This window comes from Saccopteryx leptura, chromosome 5 (genome assembly GCF_036850995.1).
Source record: "Saccopteryx leptura isolate mSacLep1 chromosome 5, mSacLep1_pri_phased_curated, whole genome shotgun sequence".
NCBI lineage: Eukaryota > Metazoa > Chordata > Mammalia > Chiroptera > Emballonuridae > Saccopteryx > Saccopteryx leptura.
The window spans coordinates 120857118-120876521 of record NC_089507.1 but is presented as its reverse complement, the minus strand read 5'-3'; the positions used below and the strand labels follow the sequence as shown (position 1 = coordinate 120876521).

Genomic DNA, 19404 nt, shown 5'->3' with positions numbered 1-19404 from the left:
TTGCTACATTGCATTTTGAGTTTGGATTCACTATCTTATTAAACAGTCATTTTTTTAACTTAAATATTTTATCTTTCAGATTTTCAGCATAAACAAACATGTAATATATGTAATATATGTAAAACATGTAATATATTATAGTTCTGTTTCTTCTTTTCCAGTTCATAGAGTTTTCTTTTTCTTTCCCATTACAAGAAAGGTCTCAAAACAATGGGGATCATCGGTATCCACGCCTTATTAAAATTGCAAAGGAGAAACAATATCATTCTATAATTATGTAAAGAGTGAATTTTTAAAAAAGTATAATTATTAGTGCCTTAGTTTCTCTTGCTCTATTACAGATCACCAACTACTTAGCATTTTAAAATCACACACATGTATTCCTTCATACTTTCATGGGTCAGGACTATGGGCGTGGCTTAGCTGGGTCCTTAGCTCAGGGTCACAAGGCTGCAGTCAAGGTATCAGCTGGGCTGCTTTGTCATTTGGAGTCTTAACTGGAAGAAACTGCTTCGAAGCTCATTTAGTTTGTTGGCAGAATTTTTTATTTCAGGACTATATATGTATCTTCCCATCTGTTTGCTGGCTGTCAGGTGAAGGCTGCCCTCAGGTCACAGGGGTCGCCACCAGCTCCTGAGAGGCTTGTCTGAGGACGTGTGGACTGCTGTGACAAGTACTACAGACTTATAAGCAACAGAGATCGACTTCCCACAGTTCTGGAGACTGGGAATTCCAAGATGAAGCACTGGCAGGTTGTGTACGTCCCTGTTCATGGAGACCAATCTTCCGTGGCTCATGGCAGAGTTAGGGATCTCTCTTAGCCTGTTTTATAAGGGCACTAATCCCTTCTCGGTCTTCCTCACTGACACCAGGTGCTCCTCAGCTGGGAGAACTGCAGAGGGGACTGTCAATCCCACCCAATCTGAACCTGCTGTTCTCCTCCCTGGGGAGAAATAGAATTGGAGTATCCAGCAGTGCCTGAGGGATTAGGCTTTGGAGTAGGGGCCACTTGCTCCCTATTGAACTTCTAAGAGACCCCTGAAGTAGGGGGTCCCACTATGTTGTCATCTCGACCTCAATGCACTAACCCACAAAGCTTGCAACTTGTGGAGGGGTTGGTAGGGTGAGGCCAGACTGAGCCCACACTATCTTCTCTCTACAGAAGACCCTGTGGGAAGACCAGGCTGCTGGAAGAGGAGGTGGAGCAGCTGAAAAGTGGAGGCAAATCATATGGAGCTCAGGCCCTTGCACAGAGCTGCTGTCATCTCTAAGAGGAGAAAGCTGATCCTTATACACAGGTTGGCACCTCCTACATTAACCAGGCACAGAAAACACAGACACAAACAGCAAATAGAGCAGGAGCTCCAGACAGGTAGCCCATGGTGGATTATAAACAACTGCTGATGCCAACCCATACCCAGCCCTGCCCAAGAGGACCCAGAACCAACACAACCAGCCATGGGTGGCAACCCACACCGTTAGACTCAGCAAGCTAGACAAACGTCACACCCAAAGGAAGTGCCCAGCAGGCACCCGACAGTGTGGAGAATACGCCCAACAGGACAAAGCACAGTGTATAAGCCACATGATCAATGTTGACTCTTAGAGCCTGTCAGCCTGAAGGGATCACCACACTCACAAAGGAGCCAACTGCATTCAAGACTCACATACAGCCTGACCAGGCGGTGGCACAGTGGATAGAGCGTCGAACTGGGACACAGAGGACCCAGGTTCAAAACCCCGAGGTTGTCAGCTTGAGTGCGGGCTCATCTGGTTTGAGCAAGGCTCGCCAGCTTGAGCCCAAGGTTTCTGGCTTGAGCTAGGGGTCACTCGGTCTGCTGTAGCCCCATAGTCAAGGCACATATGAGAAAGCAATCAATGAACAACTAAAGTGCCGCAGTGAAGAACTGATGCTTCTCATCTCTCTCCCTTCCTGTCTGCCTGTCCCTCTCTCTGTCTGTCACACACACAAAAAAATAATAATAAATATGACCCAAATGAATCAGCAAAAGAACTCTCCAGAAAAAGAACCAAATAAAGTGGAAGTAGCCAAATTATCAGATGCAGAGTTTAAAATAATGGTTATTAGGATGCTCAGGAATCTTAGAGTAAGAATGGAGGATCACAAAGAGAATGTAAACAAAGAGATAGTAAGCATTAAAAAGGACACTGAAATCACAAAAGATAACCAGTCAGAAATGGTAAATGTAACATCTGAAATGAAGACTGCACTATAAGGAATCAATAGCAGGTTGGATGAAGTGGAGGATCGAATCAGCGATTTAGAGGACAAGCTAAATGAAAGCACAGAAGCAGAGCAGCAAAAAGAATAAAGGCTCAAAAAGACTGAGGAAACTGAGAGAGCTCTGTGACTACAAGAGAAAACAACATCTGCATCACAGGGGTTCCTGACTTATACCTCCTTCAGATGAATGTGACTAGTATCACAGTTTTAAGACTCTGCATGTTAAATGCACTCTGTGGTAGGTGACTTTAAGGTGGTATGTGACCCCAAACTCCTGGTGTTCATGCTTTTATATAATCCCCTTCCCTTGAGTGTAGAAATAACCTGTGACTTTTTTCAAAGCAGCAGAACATGGCAAAGGTGATGGTATAGCCTTCACATGATTACATTATGCTATCTCTACACTGTGGTCAGTGGACTTGTTCTTGCTCTCCTACTAGCCTAAAGAAGCAAGCTGCTCTGCTGTGAACTGCTAATGCAGAAGGCCGCACGTCAGGGAGCTGAGGAGTTGACAATGGCGGCCATAGGACAGCTAGCAAGAAGCTAGAGCCCTTAGTCCTATCCAACTGATAGAGGAGGTGCTTAGACAAGCATGCGCAGAGCAGGAATTATAGGCCAGGTACAAAATGTCACCAGGGCAGGTTTTCTCTAGTTCTGCCTATTGCTAGACAAACAGCAATAGGCAGAACTAGAGAAAACCACTATTAGAAGATAGGCCCTCACCCTCAGGGTGACCTTTCCTCCTGTATGTCATACAAGCTCTTACACAACCACTGACTTAAGTCTTCCGCCTTCAGGACAATGAGGTGCAAATAATTTTAGGAGCAGGGCCTCGGGTCTGTTGACCACAGAGACAGAGTTTTGGTCAAACTAGAGAGAACATCTAGTCCTTACTGTGTTTCAGCTCCAGGCCCAGAAAAGCAGCCAGGCCAGATGAAGCATCGCCATGGCTGACATCAGGACCCGATGCAGTGACTGATGACCCCCAAGCTTTGCTGACCAATCAGTAAAGACCACAACCCTGAAAAAACACACCTGGAAAGCTGATGAATATTCTATTGAGATCCTCCCTTGAGAACTCCCCTAAAATTCCACCTTTAGAAAACAGATAATGCCTGACCAGGCGGTGGCGCAGTGGATAGAGCGTCGGACTGGGATGCGGAAGGACCCAGGTTTGAGACCCCAGGGTTGCCAGCTTGAGCGTGGGCTCATCTGGCTTGAGCAAAAAGCTCACTAGCATGGACCCAAGGCCACTGGCTCGAGCGGAGGGTTACTCAGTCTGCTGAAGGCCCGCAGTCATGGCACATGTGAGAAAGCAATCAATGAACAACTACAGTGTCTCAACGAAAAACTGATGATTGATGCTTCTCATCTCTGTTCCTGTCTGTCTGTCCCTATCTATCTCTCTATCTGACTCTCTCTCTGTCCCTGTAAAAAACAAACAAACAAACAAACAAAAAACCCCAGATAAAAATGCTTAAGGTGAAGAACCCAGTGTTCTCTTTTTCTTTCTAGTACACCTGCGCCTTTCCCCCCTTTTCTTAGACACAGAGTCTTTGCTTGTTTTCTGCTAATCTCAAAAAGCCCTTCTTTAGCCTCTGTAACTCTTTTCCTGAGTCCATGCAGCCCAGCTGGCTCACTGCTCCTACCTCTGTGACTTTATAGGTAAACTTTTTGCATTACGTTCTTGGCTCTGAATACTTTATTAACCAATTGAAGAATTGAGGTTTCACATTCACTGCTGGGAACACAAATACAAGAAAATGAACTCTACCAGCAACTTAGTTTGAAAATCGATTTTCCCCAGCCATTATGGAAGAGTGGATGGTGGTTCCTCAAAAAATTAAGAATAGAACTACCATATGATCCAGCAATCCCTCTACTGGGTATCTATCCAAAAAACTCATTGGTACACAAAAACATATGCACTCCCATGTTTTTAGGAAATACATACTAAACTATTTAGGAGTTAAACAGGCATCATGTCTGCAACTTACAAATGGTTAATATATTATATAATGTTTTATATATTGTACATGATAAGTGTTATGGCACTATAACAATTGCAATACATCCAAACATTGATGGTAGCCATAGCATGAGATACTAAAATGATATTTGTCTAAATCTTTAGGACCAAATATAGTGATAAAATGGAAGAATACTAAAAAGCTATCAATTGACACCACTAAAGTATAAATGACAACTTAGCTGTTTGGGTTTGGTTTAGACAGTGGCTATTTGGGCAGTCTGAATATGTAAAACTCAATAGTGATGGCGTTTATTTACAAAATCTGCTTAAAAGTTAAATGCCAAGAAATAGAATTTAAAATATTATATAAATTTTCATCATACAAATGTGATCCTAAAATATTTTTCTTTAATAGAGATTTTACATGTCATGTGTTTAATGTAAAATGATTAAAATGTTCTGTAAAGAGTCCAGTAAATAAATTTTTAGTATTTGTTTCAGATCATATAATTTTTCTTCAAAATCTGTGCATATTCTTGTGTTGCTTTCAAAAGTAAATCTTGACTTGAATTTGACCGATCAATTGATCCTACAGGATAAGCTGTACAGGAATCAGATTCAAATTCAGCAGCCTCTGTAAAGAAAAAGGAAGAATTATATATTTTATCTAAAATACAACTAGTAGAAATGTTAAGAAGGAAAACATCAATATATGACTACAACTCACAACACAAGAATACTAAGAAACATAATCTGCCCACGGTTGCAACTGAATTGATTGCTACTGTGGCTGAGTCTCAGAGCTTCTGGTTTTCTCGTCCTTCATTCATTTATTCAACAACCATGAGCTAAGGTTGTATGACAAGCACTGGAGTTATAAGATGAAGATGACACCCCGGAACAGTCATGTACTATAAACTGAAAAGACAAGTGAGCCAGCAACTTCCACTCAGTCATATATGTACATCATGACAAGTATAAAACGGGGCACTGTTGGAACACACAGAAGGGACACCCCAGGTTTGTGTGAATATTGTCGGCTTTTTGGTGGAGGTGATGTGTAAGCTGATACCTGAAGGACAAAACAGAAGTAGCCAGAAAGAGAAATGAAGCAGATGCCCAGACTGGAGGTGAGGGGAACACCGGTGCTATTAGAAGTCCAGTTTGGTGAGATGCTAGCAAAGGGGCAGAGGAGGGGCAGTAGCAGAGAGAAGGCTGACTTATTTGCCAAGAACTATATGGATTTTGGTTTTTTTTTTACTTCACAGGAATTTGGAGGTTTTCCTGAAGGTTAAAGATTAATCAATGAAAATGCAAATGACTAGAGATTTAAATGTCACCCTTTGGGTGACAGCTACATGAACTGTAACTGTTAGACTGTTACTAGATGAGTCTGGTTATTAGGCCTGTGTCACTAGCAAGAACATGGGAGGCGGATGGAGCCGGTTTTCTGACCAGAGCTCCGTGTGTAGGTCAACAGTCCGCAGGTGTGGTGGAGGAAGGAGACAACCAGGAATGAAGAGGCATACATGGACTTTCGAGATTTTTTAAAAGCTATGAAACATGATGAATTAATTCACAATATCTGTGTCTTCCTTATAAATCTTTGTGCTTTTACATTTTTCATTCGCTATGTATAAGAAAGTATTTAATGCAGTATCTGTTGTCCAAACATAGAAATGACTTCTACTTACTATTTACGGTTTATTTCAGAAATCAGTGCTGTCTAAATTTAATTAATAAATTTTGGCAACATACCTTCTTTTAATTCTCTAGTTAGAATTTTTTCAAACTCCTGCCGCATCTGAAATAAGTCAAATATTATTTGTAGTACTTATGTTAAACAAGAGACATTATGGTGGGAATGATATATAGCTTATGAAATGACTCATTTAAATACAATAACTTGAGAGACAGATCTACATTGGGAATTGAGTAAACACAAAAGGAATCACATAAATCTATATATTCTGAAAGCGGAAAAAACTTGCTTCAACAACCAGAACAACTAAAATCACAGACTTAGAACAATATTATTATTATTGTTTTTATAGTTAGAGTAACAATCTTGGATACAATAGAACTTCACCATAGGAATAGTCCAAGATTTTAAATAAAGCCTTACAAATAAAAAGGATTGATGAACAAATCAATATAATGTTACTTTTAACATTTTACTCTCTAGCATCATGGCTAAAAATCTTTAGAAGTCTGTGGGTTTGTAATGTCCCACCCAAAACCCACATAGTTCTATCACTTTAGACCTCATGCAACCACCTCTGATACAATTATTTTATGTTTTCTTAGTGGCATTAATTAAATCCCAGCAACCAAACTAGCAGTCATGAAGAAACTCAGAAGATAGTGCAGTGAGCTCAGAAATAAAATTAATGTACGGAGGGAGTGCTTTACCAAGACGATGAAATTATAAAAAAGAACCAAACAGAAACTCTGGAGCTGAAATGTCAACAAATAAGATGAAGAATGTATATTAATAACAAAGATAATCAATGAAAGATAGTTGCTATTTCAAGACTCTCCATCATTGCCATCTTAGTCATCAATCATTCCAGTGCTGGCAAGATATACAGACATTAGAGACTTTTATTTTAAAAATTAAAATATTAAAAAATAAGTTGAAAAATAAAAATTCACATATTTGCTTAATTTTACTATTTATAAAATGTACAATAGTTCTGCAAGTCATTTTATAAAAATTGAAATAAAAATGTTATAAGTAAATAGCAATTAAGAATGTTCTCTCGCCTGACCAGGCGGTGGAGCAGTGGATAGAGTGTCGGACTGGGATGCGGAAGACCCAGGTTCGAGACTCCGAGGTCACCATGAGCGCGGGCTCATCTGGTTTGAGCAAAAAGCCCACCAGCGTGAACCCAAGGTCGCTGGCTCCAGCAAGGGGTTACTCAGTCTGCTGAAGGCCCGTGGTTAAGGTACATATTAGAAAGCAATCAATGAACAACTAAGGTGTTGCAACACGCAATGAAAAACTAATGATTGATGCTTCTCATCTCTCTCCGTTCCTGTCTGTCTGTCCCTGTATATCCCTCTCTCTGACTCACTCTGTCTCTGTAAAAAAAAAAAAAAAAAGCCCTGGCCGGTTGGCTCAGTGGCAAAGCGTCGGCCAGGTGTGCAAGAATCCCAGGTTCGATTCCCAGCCAGGGCACACAGGAGAAGCACCCATCTGCTTCTCCACCCCTCCCCCTCTCCTTCCTCTCTGTCTCTCTCTTCCCCTCCCGCAGCCAAGGCTCCACTGGAGCAAAGTTGGCCTGGGTGCTGAGGATGGCTCCATGGCCTCTGCCTCAGGCGCCCCAGATGGGCAGAACATCGCCCCCTGGTGGGCGTGCCGGGTGGATCCCGGTCGGGCGCGTGCGAGAGTCTGTCTGACTGTCTCTCCCCATTTCCAACTTCAGAAAAATTAAAAAAAAAAAAAAAAAAAAAAAAGAATGTTCTTTCATGTAAGATGACAAAAATTTTCAGTTAAAATCCTTTCAGTGTTACAAGTTTATTTAATTCATAAAAAGAATTTATCTCCATTTTATTTAAAACATAAACTTCTATATATGGTTAAGTGTTTGGATGTCATCATTCACTTATGCTTAGGGATGAAAAAATTGGGGTGCAGCAAAACGTTTAAATTGTTAGGAACCACGGCCAAACTAAACTCCATTAGAAAGGAAGCCAGAGCATCTGCGAGTGCAGCACTAGTTATTAGACAATAATGCTCATTTCTAAAGTGGAACTTAATGTAGCTTTTCAAAAAAATTAGAATGTGTCACTTTAGTCACACTTATTGAATGAAATTAATGATAGGTGTCTCTTGAAAATGAGAGACCCAGGGACTTAAAAAAGATTGTAACATTTTTGTCTCCTTTTTCTATTAGCACAAATAATTAAAACTTTTCCTTATTGTGCATAAACAACTCAAAATTTCACCAAATGAAACACAAGAATTAGATAAAAAATCTGAAACCCAAGGGAAAAAAAGAGAATACAACAAACCTTGATTAAGTAAGTCTCCATGTTATTATTTGAGGTCCATGGCTTTGAGGTAGGAATTACTAAGTTTTCTCCTGGAGTAGAAATTCTATTGAGTACAAAACTATTTCTGATATTTCCCACACAAGGCGTCTCCGGGTCAGGCCTCCTATTAACAGTGCTGAGTAAAGACGTGTTCCGCTCTTTCTGCAGGAGAAGTTCAGTGTTGACCTCTGCTAGCTTCTCCTGAGTCCTGTGAAGATTGTAAAACACAAGCGCTTAGTATTTAATTTTTCCCTAAGGGTATCTGCATTTTTTTAAGTTGCCACAGTAGTAAATGGAATTTTCCATTAAAAAACATTTTAACACTGAAAATGTGTCCTAGCAGACCTACTATGTACAAGTTTAGGTTCTAAATTGTTGTAAAGAAGGACATATGTTTGGGAGGCGAATTTCTTGTTAGTTTGGAGGAAAGAGATGGCCGTCAGTGATGTAGACAGCTTATCAGGAAAACACCTGCTGCCTCTTGAAAGGCTGTATTTACCAGATTCTTGAGGATGCAGTTGGACATGTTTAGTAAACCAGGTTAAGATTAAAAAGCAAACCACCCCTCAAAAACACTGTCAGGGATTTGCTTTCACCACCCTGTACAGCACACTCATTGCCTTGGAGATTTTAACCCTTTCGCACCGAGGCATAATTTAGAGCAACGACCTCTAAGGGAGAACAAGATGACCTAGCTGGTGATCAAAATGAACTAAAACAGTCCCAGGGGCAATTCGCTCATAACACTGTCACCAAGGCACTGGAGGTGGGACCTGCTTGACTTCCCCACCCCCTAGGGCAGACCACCTAATTATTTTTAGCCACTTTGTCAATTATGTTGCCCTCCACTGCTGTGTTAATCTTTCCCTATTAACATGTAGAGTAGAAAAACTATAGAAGGGACAGTTTCTCTCAAGGTGCCCTCTGGTGATAACAAAGATCACAATCAAGTCTGACCAGATGGTGGTGCAGTGGACAGAGCCATGACACAGGGGCCTTAAAGACCTAGGTTCGAACCGTGGGGTCATCAGCTTCAGCACAGGGTTGCCGGCTTGAGCTTGGGATCACAGACATGACCTCATGGTCGCTGGCATGAGCCCAAGGTCACACTGGCTTGAGCAAGGGGTCACTGGCTTGGCTGAGCCACTGGTCAAGGCACATATGAGAAGCAATCAATAAACAACTAAAGTGCCACAACTACGAGTTGATGCTTCTCATCTCTCTCTCTTCCTGTCTGTCCCTGCCTTTCTCTCTCTCATTAAAAATAATAATAATAATAATAATCACAAAACAGTAAATTTACCAAGTGCCAGAATGTGCCCAGTATTTAACCCTTTGGGTTTAAGTTATCTTCCAACTCTTTATTAATATTATCTAGGGGAATTCTGACAAGCAATTTTATAATAATACCAGTGTCTAAAGTACAAGGCTTCAAAAACACTTAAAAGACTAGTAAACCAGGTAAGCTACATGAAAATATTAAGAGGAAAAAATAAACTCATGTAAAACCAAAAGTTGGGGAGAGAGGTGAGGAGTCCTGGGGGAAGAGTCCTGGGTAAACGCTTGAAAGATAAGTTCATTTACTAACATCATTTCCCAAAGTCACACTAGTTAACTTTCACGTCCTATCAATCCCATGAACCTGGCTCAATAAAAACTATGCTCTAGCCCGACCAGGCAGTGGCGCAGTGGATAGAGCGTTGGGCTGGGATGCAGAGGACCCAGGTTCGAGACCCTGAGGTCGCCAGCTTGAGCACGGGCTCATCTGGTTTAAGAGCCCACCAGCTTGAACCCAAGGTCGCTGGCTCCAGCAAGGGGTTACTCAGTCTGCTGAAGGCCCACAGTCAAGGCACATATGAGAAAGCAATCAATGAACAACTAAGGTGTTGCAATGTGCAATGAAAAACTAATGATTGATGCTTCTCATCCCTCTCCGTTCCTGTCTGTCTGTCCCTGTCTATCCCTCTCTCTGACTCTTGTCTCTGTAAAAATAAAATAAAAAAAACAACAACAAACAAACAAAAAACTACGCTCTAGAACAGTGTTTTTCAACCAGTGTGCCATGGCACACTAGTGTGCTGTGAGACATGGTCAGGTGTGCCGTGGGGAAATTAAACATGGGTCCCCAAACTACAGCCTGCGGAGGCTATTTATCCGGCCTGCCGCCAGCCGCCTCCATCCGAACATAAACATTCCCCTCACAATCCCTCCAGCTATCAGCCACAGGAAGAGTGGAGGCACAGGGAACGCTCACTGACCAATCACCTTCTAGGATTCATCCCGACCACTAGCGATGAACCAATAGTAGGCCGCCTCTCATCCACACCCAGGAAGGTCACGGCTGCCTCGCACTTGTCATTGTGTGGCCGCGGCGAGTAGTTGAAGCTGCTACTCTTCCCCATGGTCCCAATTTCTAATCCTGGTCAGGACTGGAGGTAAATGTTGCCACCACTAGATGAAGCCTCAGCCTCAGCTGGTTATGTCTATCCTGATGGTGTATATAGATATTTGACATTTTTCTTTTTAAAAGAGGCCCCTGCAGAGGGTGATATACAATGCATCACAATGCATCACAATGTTATCTAACTTTAAAGCTAAAGTTTGCTGATCTTCCTTTGAACAGTTTTTGGTTATCTGTTGCCAAGGAGTTCCTCATTCTGGCCAACAAAGCTATTTTGACATTGCTCCCGTTTTCAACCACATAGCTATGTGAGCTGAGCTTCTCAAGCTTGACTGCGATAAAAACTAAAAACAGAGAGAGACTGAGAACTGTTGAGGAAGAGCTTCATGTGTGTCTTTCTACCATTCCTGCCAGGATATCCCTTTTGTGTTCATTGAAACAGGCCCAGGTTTCACACTAAGTGAGTATAAATACATTTAGAAACTATATTATTAACTATATGTATAATATGTACTGTGTTAGAGTGTCATTTTGGTAGGTGGTGTGCCCCAGGATTTTGTAAATGTAAAAAATGTGCTGTGGCTCAAAATGGTTGAAAATCACTGCTCTAGAACAGGGATCCCCAAACTACGGCCCGTGGGCCGCATGCGGCCCCCTGAGGCCATTTATCCAGCCCCGCCGCACTTCCAGAAGGGGCACCTCTTTCATTGGTGGTCAGTGAGAGATCGCAAAGTGCAGTGTTGCTCATGTACAGTACTACTTCCGGTGACGTGGGATGCACACCTCACAGCTCCAAAAGCGCGTCATATCACTTGTTATGGCTAGCAGTGACAAATATGGAATCAGACATTGACCATCTCATTAGCTAAAGGCAGGCCCATAGTTCCCATTGAAATACTGGTCAGTTTGTTGACTTAAATTTACTTGTTCTTTATTTTAAATATTGTATTTGTTCCCGTTTTGGTTTTTTACTTTAAAATATGTGCATAGGGATTTGTTCATAGTTTTTTTTTATAGTCCGGCCCTCCAACGGTCTGAGGGACAGTGAACTGGCCCCCTGTGCAAAAAGTTTGGGGGCCCTTGCTCTAGAAACTAATTAATGAGCTACATCTATTTTCTCTGATTCTTTGTTTTGACTTACTTGTTTAGTTTGTTAGACAATGACTTTCTACCTTCTATTTCGTCTAGGTAGAGTTGTTTGTATTTTTCCAGTTCGATTTTATTACAGCATTGAGAAGTTTCCATTTTAAACAGTACAGATTCCAGATCTTCATTTCTGGTTTTCATTTTGGAGAGTTCAGATTCCAGATCTTTATTTCTGAGTTCCAATTGACTTCTTATTGAAGCATTATGATACTCTATTAGCTGCTCTAAATTTTCTTGAGATATTCTTCGTGTCTAAAGCAAATAAAGATACATTTTTTGCAATAAGTATAATCTGAACAGTTATAATATACTTGTTTCCTTTAGTTTTGAGTAAAAGATTCAGATAGCAACTTTAAACAACTTTAAACATAAAGTTAAATCTTTCATTTATTAATACTCATGTATTCTGATAACTCAAAGAATAGAAGCAATTTAAAATTATAAAAATTGAACAATATAACTTAATAATGATATAATTTTTAAATCACAATTTTTTCTTTTCTTTCCAATAGTTTTGTTTTATATCAACTGGTCTTAAAAATAAAATGAGCCTAGGCCCTGGCCGGTTGGCTCAGCGGTAGAGCGTCGGCCTAGCGTGCGGAGGACCCGGGTTCGATTCCCGGCCAGGGCACACAGGAGAAGCGCCCATTTGCTTCTCCACCCCTCCGCCACACTTTCCTCTCTGTCTCTCCCTTCCCCTCCCGCAGCCAAGACTCCATTGGAGCAAGGATGGCCCGGGCGCTGGGGATGGCTCTGTGGCCTCTGCCTCAGGCGCTAGAGTGGCTCTGGTCGCAACATGGCGACGCCCAGGATGGGCAGAGCATCGCCCCCTGGTGGGCAGAGCGTCGCCCCTGGTGGGCGTGCCAGGTGGATCCCGGTCGGGCGCATGCGGGAATCTGTCTGACTGTCTCTCCCTGTTTCCAGCTTCAGAAAAATGAAAGGAAAAAAAAAAAAAAAAGGAAAAAAAATAAAAATAAAATGAGCCTAATCAGGCAGTGGCACAGTGGACAGAGTGTTGGACTGGGACATGGAGGACTTGGGTTCGAAATCCCAAGGTCGCCAGCATGAGCACAGGCTCATCCGGCTTGAGTGCGGGTTCACCAGCTTGAGTGTGGGGTCGCTGGCTTAAAGCCCAATGGTACTGGCTTGAGCCCAAGGTCACTTGCTCTGCTGTAGCCCCCTGGTCAAGGCACATATGAGAAAGCAATCAATGAACAACTAAAGTGTCTCAACCAAAAACTAATGATTGATGCTTCTCATTTCTCTCCCTTCCTATCTGCCTGTCCCTATCTGTCCCTCTGTCTGTCACACACACAAAAATAAAATAAAATAGAATGATCCTCTTGTGAGAATCATTACCAGAGTAAACAGAGTGATAACATAGTTATCACTGAAAGATCAATTTATTGATAATAATAATAAATACTGAAATACTGAAATGGAGAAACAAATGCCATCTTCCTTCCAGAAACCTACAAAACAAGTTGCTCTTAAGGGATGTAGAGGAAATGCACACACTGTATATATCCATAATGTAATTTGCAGAGAAATGAATTAAAGCACATGCAAGATCCATAAATTAACCTGTAAAACTAGATTGACTTGTTCCATTTTTTCTTCTATATCCTGTCTTGCCCTTTCTTCAATCTTCCGTTTATACTGTTCAACCTCACTGTATTCTACCATATTCAGTTCCATATATCTTTTGAGGTTTACTACTTCTTGTTTCAACTTCTTGTTTTTATTCTCTAATTTTTCACATTTCTTTTGTATTGTTTTCATAGACAGTAACTCCTCTTGAAGAAATTTCTTTTTTTCATCTAGACGTAGACATTTTGAAGATGCTGTTTCCAGTTTTGCTGTAAGATCATCATTCTGCATAAATAAAACAATATAGTTTCATTATAAAGATGTAAACAGAGAGTAGTCTATAATTCAATACAGTATCAAGCTTTAAAATGAATTCAGTTGCAATAAAATGTTATCTGCACTGTAGTAGTGTTGGAAAATCAGAATCAAGAACAAAGTTATAACCACCAGGAGTCACAAAAATATATTCTTTACTGTTGCCATCTTTGCCACAAGATTGCACTTGATTTTATACTTTTTTCTCTGACTCTTTCATGTCTTTCCTCTACAAAATGACTATAAGTCATCTCTTAGCAGAAAGACTCTTAATTCTTTCCCAATAATTTTTAAAGAAGGCAAGTAGAGTGTAGCAGAGTTTTATTTTTAAAGACTTTATTTATTCTTTTTAGAGAGAGGAGAGAAAGAAGGAGGGGGAAGAGCAGGAAGAATCAACTTGTAGTTGCTTCCCATTTGTGCCTTGACGGGGCAGGGTTTTGAACCAGGGACCTCAACCTTCCAGGTTGCTGCTCTATCCACTGCACGCGCCACCACAGGTCAGGTTTTAAAACACGTCTACAAATTCTTTGGCACTTGTCTCATGAAACAGGTGCTGGCCTTGGCAGGTAACTGGTTTCCAGTGACTAGAACAGGGTGAACTGCTGTGTGGCTTCCATGTCAGAGTTAGAGAACGTGATTCCGTGACTTTCTCCAGGGAAGCTCCGCCTGAGAACCCAGCGCCATGTTGTAAAGCAGGAAGCAGCCCAGGCCACACAGTCAGTCCTCGCATAGGTGTTCCAGCTGAGCTGCCCCAGCTAATAATGCCCCAGCTAGAAGTCCGCTGCAAGGGACAGACACATGTGTGAACAAGCCTTCAGGTGATTCTAATTCTTGGCTTCCAGTCTCCCAGCGGATGGCAAGTGAAAAGAGACGAGCCGGCCGCACAGGCTCAACTTTACTGCACATTTGTGAGCAGAATGAATGCTGATCTGAGCCCCTAGGTTAGGAGGTGGTTTATTAAGCAGTGGTAAGGCACTGGCACAGACACTGATCTTAAAAGTAGGGTGCTGTCACCAAACAAATAAACAAACAAACAAACACCATGCCTTTGAAACGGGAGGTGGGGGGCAATGCCGGTGGCCGAGGCCAGGCAGGTTCACATTGGATTAGGGCAGATGGTCAAGAAACTGCAGAGCCAGAAAGCATTGGGCCATTCTGTTTAATAAAGTCTCACAATGGCAGACAAGCACACGGGCAGGGGAAACCACCTCTCAGGCACACAAACAGCAAGAATGGCCCCTCACAGTAGCGGGCAGGCAATCCGCCATCCACAATCCCCCACCTCTCTCGAGCACAAGCACCCACAGCCTTACAGGCCACACACACGTGCCGCTGCCAGGTGCTTATGCACTAATCAAGAAAGGACTTGCAGCGGGTACACCAGCAGCAAACCTAACACAGCTGCCCCACATGCAGGGCCCTGAAGTAATGTGGACAAGCTGAGAATGACAGCCACAAGGGCCTCCAAGAGACGAATGCAGAGGCCTGATGGCCCCGAAGCAGAGGTGACAGCAAGGGCTTCTGGGAGAGTGAACAAAATGGCACTGGATCCTGGAGGAAGAATGTAGCGCTGACAGTGAAATCAGTGAGAAAGATAAACTAAAGAGACTATTAAATATGAGAGAGCCAGGACTCACTGCTTTCAAATATCCAATCCCCATCTATAGCCTCTTCCACGTGTCCAGTTGTCAATACTGCTAAAATAAAGACACAGCTTCCTGGAAACCCTGGTCTAAGGATGAAGCCAAGCCTGGAAAACCCTGAAACCTTGGAAGGACTTAAGGTGCTGCTTCAATTTCCTTGAAGGGTTTTCAGAACAGAAGGATTTGGAAGGCAGGGTCCTGCAACAGCTCCAGGCAGCCCAAGGTGGACAGCTCATCTCAAAACAATTTGTGAGGGAGGCTTTTCTAATGCCTGAGCCCCAATGAAATCCACAGGAAACTCAAAGCTTCTACAAGAACTTCAGCAGTAAAGCCTTGCTTGCTAGCCTGGATGAGAGGAGACCAGGACAGTGCGTAATAAAGAGGCCTGTGGCCTCAGGTGACCTGTTGGGGCGGGCTGAGGAAAGCGCCGCAGACACAGGTCACTGCGCATGCGGAGGACAGAACGCGGCGTTCAGAGGGACAGCCAAGGGCCACGGGCAGCATCCCGTGGGTGGAACCACGTCTCCTTTCCTCAGCGAGGAAATGGAGAACATTATAACATCATTTTAAATCTCAGTGGTAGAACAACTGTAGAGTCCTTTGGCACTAGTTACATACAACTTCTCCTCTACCTTACTTGAGGCTTGTTTGTTGGGAGGGTAAGGCCATCTCATCTTTATGTTATCCCACAGTGTGTGTACATAGCACACAATGGGCTTTAGAATACTGAAATTTCAAATTGAGAGGTTTCCAAAGAGGAAAGTGGACATTCTCGAGATCTCCTCCTTCCTAGTCAGTGGAATCTGCTGAGGAGTCCCTACATTATGACTTACACATAATGAAGTAAATGGCGGGCTAAGTCAGCAGATCCTATCACCGGGATTTAATGGCAGTGGGAGTAAAGTGGGAGGCACTGGGTTAGAGCCTAGAGATTCGAATGGAGAAAATAAAGGAAAATAAAGGAAAAATGGGCATTATTTTTGTAAGCCTACTTTCTCATCACATCACACAGTCAGCAAAACACAAGCAGCCACAGGCTTTATTAAGAACCTAAACATTGCCACAAAAGTAGAGTCGAAGACATTCTATCTACTACACTGCCTTGTTATTATTATATAAAACAACTGGTAATATGCAAGATGACTGGGAAAGGGTTCTAGCAAAATTTGATTTGGTACTGGCATAAGGGAAGACACATGATCAATGACTGAGAAGAAAGAATCCATAAATTAACCCTCGTATTTATGGCCAAGTACTTTTTCACAAGGGTGCCAAACAATGAAATCAGATGTAAATAGTCATTTTAACAAATGGTACTGGGACAACTGGATTACCAACATGCAAAAAATAGGCTTCTACCTCATGCCATATATAAACGTTAACTCAAAATGTATAAAACCCTGAGAAGAAAACATAGGTACATATCTTCATGACTGCATTTGGATATTGTTTCTAAGACAGGAAACCAAAAGACAGAAATAGATTAACTGGACTTCATCAAAATAAAAAATTTCTGTGCTCTAAAGGATACCATAAAGAAAGTGAGAAGGTGAGATACTGAATGGAAGAAATATTTCATAATCCTATATCTAATATAGAATTTTTATCTAAGCTATATAAAGAACTCTTCAATAATAAAATGACTATCAATTGGGCAAAGGAATTGAATAGACAGTTATTCAAAAAAGACATACAAATAAATAAGCATGTGAAAAAATGATCAACATCATTAGTCATTAGAAAACTGCGTATCAAAACAATAATGAAATGCCACTTCATACTCACTAATTGGCTATTATAAAAAACAGATAATGGCAAGTGTCGATAGGAGTGTGCTATGTCCTGGCCAGCTGGCTCAGTGGATAGAGAGTCAGTCTGGCATATGGAAGTCCCAGGTTTGATTCCCGGTCAGGGCACATAAAAAAAGCAACCATTTGCTTCTATCTCCCCCCCACTCCTCCTTCACTCCCTCCACCCCTCCAGCAGCCAGTGGCTCGATTGATTCGAGCGAGTGTCATCCTGGGTGCTGAGGATAGCTTGGTTGGTCCAAGTTGGTCTGAGTGCATCAGCCTCAGGCACTAAGAATAGATCAGTTGATCCGAGCATCGGCTCCAGACAGGGGTTGCTGGGTAGATCCTAGTCGAGGTGCATGTGGGAGTCTATCATTATATCTACCCTCCTTTCACTTAAAATAAATAAGAGAGTAGACAAATTGGAATTCTCATATACTGTGACTGAAAATGTAAAATGGTGCAGCCACTTTGGAAAACAGTCTGGCAGTTCCTCAAAAGGTTAAATATATAAGCCAGCAATTTTTACTAACAAGGCCAAAAAGTGCAAACAACCTAAAGGTCCATCAAATAATGAATAGATTAAAAAAATGTGGTCTCTCCATATAATGAAATGTTACTCAGCAATAAATAGAAATAAAGAACTGATGATACATGCTGCAAAATAGTCGTATTTTGAAAATGATGCTAAATAAAAAAGGCATTCCTGAAGGACCATGTATTGTGAGCCCATTGATATAAAATGTTTCCTTTTATAGTAAGATGAAAAAAAAAGCTGTTGTTTTCACTGATACTGTCTATAAAATTAATAGAAAAATCAATATTTCATTGCTCAAAGCATTGAATGATTTTATTTCCCCAAATTAGGAGATTTTGAGGTCCCAAAACTTATTAAAAGTTACCTTATGTTTTAACATATTAATCTGAATATCCATTTCAATTTGATTCGGTTTTAAATTTCCAGGGAAACTAAGTTCTTGATTTTCATATTCATTTAACTTCCTTTTTGTAATATTTAAGAGTTCCTTAAGTCTGCAGAAATGTACAAATTTGTTAAGAATAAATGTTTAATAATTATTTAAACAGATATTACACTCTATCTTATAATATAAAACTAATCTATAAATTATTATACTTTCATTTGTTCCAACTTAATATTGTTTGAAAGCATACTAATTTATGTAAATAAGATGAAAAAATTTAATGATATACATGATACAGAATTAACATTGTTACTAAATTGTAACTATATAGAGTTCTTATAAATAAGTTATTATTATTTTGTGGCAGAGACAGAGAGAGTCAGAGAGAGGGACAGATAGGGACAGTCAGACAGAAGGGAAAAGAGATGAGAAGCATCAACTCTTCGTTGCGGCTCCTTAGTTGTTCATTCATTGATTTCATATATGTGCCTTGACGGCGGGGGGCTACAAATTCAGAAATATGAATTTAAGGTAGACATAAAAGTTCAGTTGCTAGGATGCAAAGGACATTCTCATTATTGTTTTAGGAATCATTAAAGAGAAAGAATAATATTTTGGCATTCAAAAAGATTTCAGATTGTGCCATGAGATTCTACAGTAAATTTTTAAATAGGACACATTGCTCAGTTATGAAAATTACAGATAGAAAGTTATAGCAGACCTAGTGACCCCTTGCTCGAGCCAGCGACCTTGGGCTCAAGCTGGTGAGCCTTGCTCAAACCAGATGAGTCCGCACTCAAGCTGGTGACCTTGGGGTCTCGAATCTGATCCTCCACATCCCAGTCCAATGCTCTATCCACTGCACCACCGCCTGGTCAGGCAATAAGTTATTATTATTAACATTCATTTTAGTATGTTTATAAAAAACATTCACCTATCATTAGACATCAACTAGAAACCAGAGATCATTATCCAAGGTAAAGAAGAAAAGCATAATTATATAAGAGTGTTTTGAAAAGATACAAAAATACCTTTTGGTACCTACTGACGACAGTCTACAAGAAGGAAGAACTAACAAAAACATCAAGCAGATCATTGGAAATAAAAAGAGAAGGAGGAAATAAAAATCTTTGAAGTCTGAGTTGAAGGGAAATTCGGAGAGGGATAGGAGAAATAAATCAGAAATAATTGCTTTAGAAGAAAATAAATCAGAAATAATTATGTAACAGTCCCTTCAAGACTGTTTTAAGAAGAGATCTTTGCTAGCACAATGTTAACTAAACGACTGGGATGCAAAACAATGGAGCAACACAAAAATGAGCGGAAAAACATTGATGCGAA

At 41.1% G+C, this 19404-nt stretch overlaps 1 protein-coding gene across 2 annotated transcripts in view; it reads right to left on the bottom strand.

Moving 5' to 3' along the window:
* Positions 1–3937: 3937 nt before the first annotated feature.
* Positions 3938–19404, bottom strand: part of ANKRD26 (ankyrin repeat domain containing 26) — a 103232-nt gene continuing 87765 nt past the window's right edge. For both annotated transcript variants that reach the window (XM_066387250.1, XM_066387251.1), the window contains 6 exons: positions 18043–18172; positions 13387–13677; positions 11798–12054; positions 8235–8463; positions 5976–6021; positions 3938–4851 (listed from right to left, as the gene is read on the bottom strand). In XM_066387250.1, the coding sequence (XP_066243347.1) occupies positions 4715–4851; positions 5976–6021; positions 8235–8463; positions 11798–12054; positions 13387–13677; positions 18043–18172 (1090 nt within the window). In that variant the 3' untranslated portion in view covers positions 3938–4714. The remainder of the gene's footprint in view (positions 4852–5975; positions 6022–8234; positions 8464–11797; positions 12055–13386; positions 13678–18042; positions 18173–19404) is intronic.